The 10,000-nt window shown below is 44.6% G+C and overlaps 1 protein-coding gene across 1 annotated transcript in view; it reads left to right on the top strand.

Annotated features, from left to right (window-relative positions):
* The window catches only part of LOC143278182 (tyrosine-protein kinase receptor torso-like), a 223,841-nt gene that overhangs the window by 199,092 nt on the left and 14,749 nt on the right, over positions 1 to 10,000 (top strand). The window contains exons 10-15 of the mRNA XM_076583223.1: positions 562 to 791; positions 1,819 to 1,933; positions 2,569 to 2,607; positions 4,125 to 4,264; positions 6,690 to 6,912; positions 7,879 to 8,063. Of these exons, the coding sequence (XP_076439338.1) occupies positions 562 to 791; positions 1,819 to 1,933; positions 2,569 to 2,607; positions 4,125 to 4,264; positions 6,690 to 6,912; positions 7,879 to 8,063 (932 nt within the window). The remainder of the gene's footprint in view (positions 1 to 561; positions 792 to 1,818; positions 1,934 to 2,568; positions 2,608 to 4,124; positions 4,265 to 6,689; positions 6,913 to 7,878; positions 8,064 to 10,000) is intronic.

The following is a 10,000-nucleotide window of genomic DNA, read 5'->3' as shown; positions in this document are numbered from 1 at the left end:
GAAATTCGGGCTGCTCTCCACAGGGAGAGCGCGTCGCTACACTGAGAGCGCCATCCATTTTTTTATTTATTTTATTTTATTTATTTATTTATTTTTTGATTTTTTTTTTTTTTTGTATCTTTTCCTGCGTGCAGTTTTATTTGTTTTTCCTATCGGAGTTGATTTTTTTTAACAGAATTTTACCAGGAACAACCTTTTTGTTGCCTTGGGTTCTTTTTTACGTGCTCTAAGTGCATGCTGCACATGGGATCTCGGTTTATCGTCTCACCCGAATGACTAGCGTCCAGAACACCATTCTAGGTCTAGAGGAGGGGGAGAAAATATTTGGCGACAGTACTGTGATTCGAACCAGTGCGCTCAGATTCTCTCGCTTCCTAGGCGGACGCGTTACCTCTAGGTCATCACTCCATTGGTGTTCTGTTTTCATCCTGTGTTGGTGTGTTGTCAATCTGTGTGTGTGTGCGTGTGTGTGTGTGTGTGTGTGTGTGTGTGTGTGTGTGTGTGTGTGTGTGTGTGTGTGTGTGTGTGTGTGTGTGTGTGTGTTTGATCTGTGGATCCCAGCGCCCGAGAAGCCGACCAACCTGAACCTCAGCAACTCTGCGCCCTACATGCTGTACAAAATCAAGTCAGGGGAAATGGAGCTGTGCGACATTCTGGTGACCTGGGACCCCCCCAAGTACCGCCGCTACCGGAACTCCATCAGTAACTACACACTGGCCTTCCGCAAGGCTCCGGACATGATGAATGCTCACGTTATCGAGCCCCACAGAGGGCAGTTCCATCTGCCTGCTGTGAGTCTGATCTCCTTCTTCTTCTTCTTCTCCTCCTCCTCCTTCTTCTTCTTCCCCTCCTCCTCCTCCTCCTCCTCCTCCTTCTTCTTCTTCTCCTCCTCCTCCTTCTTCTTCTTCCCCTCCTCCTCCTCCTCCTCCTTCTTCTTCTTCCCCTCCTCCTCCTCCTCCTTCTTCTTCTTCTCCTCCTCCTCCTTCTTCTTCTTCCTCCTCCTCCTTATTCTTCTTCTCCTCCTCCTCCTTCTTCTTCTTCCCCTCCTCCTCCTCCTTCTTCTTCTTCTCCTCCTCCTCCTTCTTCTTCTTCCTCCTCCTCCTTATTCTTCTTCTCCTCCTCCTCCTTCTTCTTCTTCCCCTCCTCCTCCTCCTTCTTCTTCTTCCTCCTCCTCCTTCTTATTCTTCTTCTCCTCCTCCTCCTTCTTCTTCTTCCCCTCCTCCTCCTCCTTCTTCTTCTTCTCCTCCTCCTCCTCCTCCTCCTACTACTACTTCTTCTTCTTCCTCCTCCTCCTTCTTCTTCCTCCTCCTCCTTATTCTTCTTCTCCTCCTCCTCCTTCTTCTTCTTCCCCTCCTCCTCCTCCTCCTTCTTCTTCTTCTCCTCTTCCTCCTACTACTACTACTTCTTCTTCTTCTTCCTCCTCCTCCTTCTTCTTCTTCTCCTCTTCCTCCTCCTACTACTACTTCTTCTTCTTCCTCCTCCTCCTTCTTCTTCTTCCCCTCCTCCTCCTCCTCCTTCTTCTTCCTCCTCCTCCTTCTTTTTGTTCTTGTTGTTCTCGTTCTTCTTCTTCTTCCTTCTCCTCCTTCTCTCCCCCCCCCCATCCTCCTCCTCCTCCTCCTTCTTCTTCTTCCTTCTCCTCCTCCTTCTTCTTCCTCCTCCTCGTTCTCCTTCTTCTTCTTCTCCCCCTTCTCCTCCCCCTTCCTCTTCTTCTCCTTCTTCTTCCTTAACTATGTGAAGAGCCTTTGGGGCCACCAACTGCACAATGGTGGATCTGTGATAGTCTGGAGAAATTAACTGACTGTCGGATTATGTGTGCAGTGGGCCACCAACTACACCATCAAGGAGTGCCACTGGGACGGGATCTACGAGGTGTCCCTGAGGGCCCAGTCCGTGGGCGGCAAGAGTGATGAAGTCACCGCCAACATCGTCCTAGGTCTGGGAGCTAGACCTTTGTGTATAAGTTGTGTGTATAATAGACACATACGCACTCGCGTGCACATATAAACGCACACACGCACACACATACACATACACACACACACACTCGTACAGAACACGGCCACGCAGACACGTACGCATGCAGGGACATAAGCACGTACATGAGGATTTTGCGACACATGAGAACCATATCATCATCATCAGCAGCAGCAGCAGCAGCAGGAGTAGTAGTAGTAGTAGTAGTAGTAGTAGTAGTAGTAGTAGTAGTAGTAGTAGTAGTAGTAGCTGCAGCTGCAGCAGTAGTAGTAGTAGCTGCAGCAGCAGCAGTAGTAGTAAACTAAACGTTCAGGATATCATATTTGATAGCTAATTAAGCAAACAGATAGTGGGCGGTAGCAATGTTATAGATGTTCCGATTGCTTGGTTAAAAAAACAACAAAAAAACTATAACAACAACAACAACAACAGGAACAACAACAAACACTTAGAATTTGAACAGCATCAAACACATTGATGGAAATGTCTTGTTCGTGCACAGACAGTGGAAGTTTTTCATGAACCGTGTTTTAGGTCGCTTCCACAGTTTCATTGTGATTTCCAACTTTTCGAACTCCCTTTGTCTCCTATTAGGAAACGGGTATGCTGACTTCTATGACAACACGGATACGGGTAAGTGTGTGTGTGTGTGTGTGTGTGTGTGTGTGTGTGTGTGTGTGTGTGTGTGTGTGTGTGTGTGTGTGTGTGTGTTTTGTGTATATGGGCGTGCGTTGTTGATATTGTTTTTCTTGTTCTTGTTCTTCTTGTTCTTGTTCATGTTCTTGTTCTTCTTGTTCGTCTTCATGTTCATGTTCATGTTCTTCTTGTTCTTGTTCTTGTTCGTGTTCTTTTTTTTTTTCTTGTATACGTTTGGGTGCGCGAGTGCACTGCACAGGTCTTCGTGTATGCATGTGTGTATGTGCTCATATCTATCTATCTACCTATCTAATATATATATATATATATATATATATATATATATATATATATATATATATATATATATATATATATATATATATATATATATATATATATATATATATATATATATTTGCAATGCTTTTCCGTCCTTGTCTTCGTCATATTCATATTTTACAACCTTTCTTTTTTGGTTTCGTTTTCTTGTAGGAATATTTGTTTATGTTGTGGTTGTGTACCTCAGTGATCGAATTTCTCAGAAGTCCAGATAGTGAATGGATTCTCCAATTTCTGATCTTTGCTTAAACTGATCTGATCTCATCCAATCTCATCTTACCACGTCTTATCTAAAAAAAAAAACTGACCAAGATGCCGTGACAGACTTGGTTAAATACTGGACTTCTGATGCACTAACGACCAAGGTTTGAGGGCCCGTTTCGGCATAGTGGTGTGTCCTCTGGGAAGGCACTTTAGCCCGATTTTTCTTCACTGCACCCACATGTGTGATGGGTGCAGATACCTGACCTGAGGACAAAGCTGCGGAACGAGAACGATTACGCCTCCCATCCACCTCACACTCCACCTCTCCCCCAGCTTCCTGTGCCGATACCTTGGACACCGTGGATATTAGTTCGCTGCCTCGATGGTCGTTGAAAATGTTCTGGTTCCTTTAAGGTGCAGGCTGTGGTGTTGTCTTGTCTTGTCTTGTCTTGTCTGACCTGACCTGACTTGACTTGACCTGACCTTCCCTTACCTTATCTTACCTCATTACCTGTCCTTACCTTACCTGACTTTAACTTACCTTACCTTAACTTAGCTTACCTTACCTTACCCTACCCTACCTTACCTGATTTGACCTTACTCTACCCTACCCACCTGACCTGACCTGACCTTCCCTTACCTTATCTTACCTCATACCTTTCTTTACCTTACCTTACCTGACTTTAACTTACCTTAACTTACCTTACATTACCCTACCCTACCTTACCTGATCTGACCTTACCCTAGCCACCTGACCTGACCTGACTTTATTCTACCTGACCTAACCTGACCCTACCTGACCTAACCCACTTGACCTCGACCCACCTCAGCTGACCTGACCTGACCTCACCCTCCCCCACCCCACTCTACCTGACCTGACCTGACCTTTTTTTTTCTTTTTTGTTTTACCTTCCCTTCCCTTCTCTTCCCTTACCTTTACCTTTACCTTACCACCACCGCCGCCACAGAGACGGACGACCGGGCAGTGCTGTACGCCACAGCGGCCCCAGTGGTGTTAGGCATCGTGGCTGTGGTGGTGTGCCTGCTGTTCCGCTGGAGGATCCACTCCGCCAAGACTGTCAACATGGACAACCCCTTCCGGAGAGAGGTACACATGTGACCCACGAGCAGTCACTGCTCCTTTGTCTTCAGTGTTGTTTTATTTGGCTTCCTTGACAAAAGAACATCTGGTCTCAGGTTTCATATACTCAGCAAGTAGTTATTTCAAAACTGGACTTCGTGTAGGGTTCTCTTGTTGTTTCTGTTCAGATTGTAACTATGACGTACTGTGTGTCATGTTCGAAATAAAAAGTAAACTAAGGAGGGTCGACGGAGAGGGTTGGATCTCAATATCCCATCACTGAACAACATGATCGTACGTAAGTATTTTCAAAAGACGGTAGGTAGTTTACTGCAGATAATATAGCATTCTCTATTCTGTATTCCTCTCCAAAAATTATATCAACCCAGTCTGTATTCCTCTGTCCATGAAATAGGAGATCACCCCTAATCTGTTTTCTCCATTCCTCTGTCTAGGAGATCAACCCAGTCCATATTCTCTATTTCTCTGTCTAGATCAACCCAGTCCATATTCTCTATTTCTCTGTCCAGGAGTTTTGTGTTCCTTTGTCCAGGAGATCAACCCAATGTGTATGTCGCTGTCCAGGAAATCATCCCAGTCTGTATTCCTCTGTCCAGGAAATCAACCAAGTCTCTATTCATCTGTCTAAGATATCAACCCAATCCGTGTCCCTATGTCCAGGTGATTAACCCAGTCGGTATCCCTCTGTTCAGAAGATCAATCCAGTCTCTGTTCCTCTGTCTAAGATATCATCCCAGTCTCTATTCCTCTGTCCAGGAGATCAACTCAGTCTATATTCCGTATTCCCCTGTCCAGGAAAACAGTTCAATCCGTATTCTGTATTCATCTGTCCAGGAGATCAACCATTCTGTATTCCTATGTCCAGGTGATCAACCCAATTTGTATTTCCTCTATCCAGAAGATCAACCCAATCTCTATTCCTCTGTCCAAGACATTAACCCAATCTGTATTCCTCTGTCCAGGAGATCAACCAGTCTATATTCCTATGTCCAGGTGACCAACCAGATTTGCATTTCCTCTGTCCAGAAGATCAACCCAATCTCTATTCCTCTGTCCAAGACATTAACCCGATCTGTGTTCCACTTTACACTATCCAGGAGATCAACCCAATCTGTATTTCCACTATCCAGGAGATTAACCCAATCTGAATTTCGACTATCCAGGAGATCAACCCAATCTGTATTTCCACTATCCAGGAGATTAACCCAATCTGAATTTCGACTATCCAGGAGATCAACCAAATCTGTATTTCCACTATCCAGGAGATCAACCCAATCTGTATTCCCTCTGTCTAGGAGATCAACCCAATCTCTACATCTATGTCCTGAGATTAATCGAATCTGTATTCCCTATTCATCTGCCAAAGAGATCATCTGAATCTGTACCCTCTAGTTCTCTGTCCAGGAGATCAACCCAATCTGTGTTCCTCTGTCCAGGAGATCATCCCAGTCTGTATTTCCTCTGTCCAGGAGATCAACCCAATCTATATTTCCTCTGCCCAGGAGATCAACTGAATCTGTATCCTCTAGTCCTCTGTCTAGGAGATCATCCCAGTCTGCATTCCTCTGTCCAGGAGATCATCCCAATCTGTATTCCTCTGTCCAGGAGATCAACCCAATCTGTATTTCCTTTGTCCAGGAGATCAACCCAATGTGTATGTCGCTGTCCAGGAGATCAACCCAATCTGTATTCCCTCTGTCGAGGAGATCAACCCAATCTGTATTTCCTCTATCCAGGAGATCAACCCAATCTGTATTCCCTCTGTCCAGGAGATCAACCCAATCTGTATTTCCTCTATCCAGGAGATCAACCCAATCTGTATTCCCTCTGTCCAGGAGATCAACCCAATCTGTATTCCCTCTGTCGAGGAGATCAACCCAATCTGTATTTCCTCTATCCAGGAGATCATCCCAATCTGTATTCCCTCTGTCCAGGAGATCAACCCAATCTGTATTTCCTCTATCCAGGAGATCATCCCAATCTGTATTTCCTCTGTCCAGGAGATCAACCCAATCTGTATTCCCTCTGTCGAGGAGATCAACCCAATCTGTATTCCCTCTGTCCAGGAGATCAACCCAATCTGTATTCCTTCTGTCCAAGATATCAACCCAGTATCTACATCTTTGTCCTGAGATCAATCGAATCTGTATATATATATAGTCAGTCGTGGCCGACTATGACCATCAGAACAGCAGAGGAAGCAACTGCTGTTCCGACTATTTCCTCTGTCCAGGAGATCAACCCAATCTGTATTCCCTCTGTCCAGGAGATCAACCCAATCTGTATTTCCTCTGTCCAGGAGATCAACCCAATCTGTATTCCCTCTGTCCAGGAGATCAACCCAATCTGTATTCCCTCTGTCCAGGAGATCAACCCAATCTGTATTCCCTCTTTCCAAGAGATCAACCCAATCTGTATTTCCTCTTTCCAGGAGATCAACCCAATCTACGAGTGTGCGGTGATGAAGGGAACGGATGACTCGCAGTTCCTTCTGCCGGACGAGTACGAGATCGACTTCTCTGCACTGAGGATCACGGAGACTATCGGGGAAGGGGCCTTCGGCAAAGTGCTCAAGGCCGAGATCGATTTCTCCATCTCTGCTGTCGGGGGCCGTTCTTCTGGCTCCAAGACTGTGGCCGTCAAAATGCTGAAAGGTATGGGTGCCATAAGACCCCCGCTATATATATATATATATATATATATATATATATATATATATATATATATATATATATATATATATATATATATATATATATATATATATATATTATTTTATTTTTTATTTATTTTATTTTTTTAAGAGGGTGAAGCAGACGTGCGGTAGCGTAATGGGTCAGCAGTATGTATTCTCCTAGTTCTTCTTGGTTTTCTTGTTCCTCTTCATGTTCTTCTCCTTCTAATCAGTAGTAATAGTAGTAGTAGTAGTAGTAGTAGTAGTAGTAGTAGTAGTAGTAGTAGTAGTAGTAGTAGTAGTAGTAGTAGTAGTAGTAGTAGTAGTTTTTTATCCACATCTCGTCATCATCACAGTCATTCTCATTATTATCCTTTCCTTTCCGGTACACCACCACGCTAATAACAACAACATTGATGGTAATAATAATAATAATAATAAGAAGAAGAAGAAGAAGAAGAAGAAGAAGAAGAAGAATCATCATCATCATCATCATCATCATCATCATCATCATCATCATCGTCATCATCATCATCATCATCATCATCATCATCATCATCATCACTGAGTAGAATAGAACAGAATATAATAAAATAAATCTTTATTACCAAGTGTACCGGGGACATAAGGAATATTAAGAGGGGGCGGGGTGCGGGGGAGCGGGGGGGGAGGGTGGATGGGTTGGGGGGTAGTACATAACAAGGTACAAACATTAATCGAAAATCATACACAAACACAAATATGGTAGAATATAGGATACATACACGTGCATATCATCATCATCATCATCATCATCATCATCATCATCATCGTCATCATCATCATCATCATCATCATCATCATCATCATCATCATCATCATCACCACCACCATCATCACAATCACAATCATAATCATAATTACCATAATCATGATACTAATCATGACAATAAAACACCAACAACAGAGCACGCGACTCCTGACGAGCGGCGGAACCTGCTGCTGGAGATCGAGGCCATGAAACAGCTGGGGCAGCACCAGAACATCGTGTCCATCATCGCCTGCATCACCTGCGCCTCCAGACCCTGCCTCGTCATGCACTACTGCCCGCTCGGGGACCTCCGCAACTACCTGCGCAGGAACAGGAAGAGGGTGCGTAGTGATGATAACATTGATGATGATGAAGATGATGATGATGATAATGATAATGATAATCATTAGTAGTAGTAGTAGTAGTAGTAGTAGTAGTAGTAGTAGTAGTAGTAGTATCATTATTATTATTGCATTGTATTGTATTGCATTGTATTACTCTTTTTTTTGTCGGTGTGTGGGGGGTGTGTGTGTGGGGGGGGGGGGGCGGTGAGGGAGCAGGGGGGCGGTGGGGGGGGGGGGAATGGGAGGTGGGTTTGTTGGGGCTAGGGATGGGGGATAGATGTGTCAGGGGTGATGGTAGTTGGCGTTGGCGTGAGTGGATGCACTGACCTAAAAAAAATAAAAATAAAATAATAATAATAGGTGGATAGCGCATGCCTTCTTTGAGCCCCCTTGCTATCTGAAGCCAGCGGAAGTGTTCAGTCAAAAATTTTGCTACACGTGGGAATATAGCGCGAAGCAGTAACTTCATATAATATTATGTAGTCGAGCGCTCAGCTGGCTTCAAGGTAAGCTTTCACTCGGTCGCGGCGTTAGTTAAGCTGACGTTCCTGTGTGTGCCTCCACAGCAAGTACGTGTCACTGCACTGTTTTTTTTTCTGTAATAACTTTGGTAAATAAACCATTGGCAGATATCATTCAAGACACCACATCTGGCATGTCGTGGGGGCAAGCACAACACGATGTCGTCAAAGATACACGGTTACAGTTCAGAAACTACCACCAGTCAGCAGACGACGAGTAACAATATGGCGTAAGGAAAAAAAAAAAACAAGCAAAAAAAAAAAACCACACACCAAAAAACAAACCAATATGGCGTCCAGTTGACTTCAGCTTTCCTGGGCAATGAGCTACCCATCCATTTTAAGAACAGTGGAGTTGATGCGTGTGTTTGTGGGAAGTATGGGGATGGAGGGTGGGGTGTGTGCGGGGTTGGGGGTTGTGGGGTGTGGGGGGGAGCGTATAGGTTTTCATATCTAACCCCTTAACTTCGGAATCTTGGTGAAATTTTGGACAGTGTGGCATTGAGTCTGAAGTACAGTTAATTAACCCTTTGTCTACTGCTCAGTTAACGGTGGAACTGATTTTGCTGGTCAGAACTAACAAAAACCCAGAGGAAGCAGTCCAGAAATAAATAAAAAAGGAACTGACATCCGAACCTGAAAGTTTCAGTCTTGTCGCAGTGTGGTGACAGCCCTTCACTGTTAAGCCGTAATGTGTCTGCAGTAGTCAAAGGGATGTTGAGATCATGTGGTTAGGTGTTTCTTTCTTTCTGTCTGGCTGTCTTTCTGTCTGTCTGTCTTTCTTGTTGATAGAGCGGGTGCTTACGGAATGGAGGTCAGCACAGATAAATCCAAAACCATGGTAAACAAGGTGAACATGGCCCATGCCACTATTTTCATGAACGGAGAACAACTGGAAGATGTCGGGAACTTCAAATATCTAGGAGCAACCCTGACAAAAGATGGAAGCAGCAAAGCAGAAATAAGAATTCGCATTGGCACAGCCACCGCAGCCATGACCAAACTGAACAGAGTGTGGAAAAGTAACATCCGATTCTCCACAAAATTCAAACTCTACAAAGCCCTGGTAGTCTCCATTGTACTGTATGGTTGCGAGGCATGGACACTGACGGCCGAAACTGAAAGGAAAACCCAGGCCTTCGAGAACAAATGCCTGAGGAAGCTCCTTCAAATTCCCTGGATCGAGCACAGGACCAATGAACATGTACGGAGCAGAATTGAGAACCTTGCTGGACCTCAGGAACCTCTCCTTTCAACTGTGAAGAGACGCAAGCTGATATGGTTTGGACACAACACTCGACACACCAGCTTGTCCAAAACAATCATGCAAGGCACTATCGAGGGCAGGAGAAGAAGAGGAAGACAGCGGAAGAACTGACATGAGAACATCAAACAATGGACCGGACTCCGACA

Source organism: Babylonia areolata, chromosome 2 (assembly GCF_041734735.1).
Source record: "Babylonia areolata isolate BAREFJ2019XMU chromosome 2, ASM4173473v1, whole genome shotgun sequence".
Lineage (NCBI taxonomy): Eukaryota > Metazoa > Mollusca > Gastropoda > Neogastropoda > Buccinidae > Babylonia > Babylonia areolata.
The sequence above is the reverse complement of the archived record's forward strand: the minus strand, read 5'-3'. Positions and strand labels throughout refer to the sequence as shown.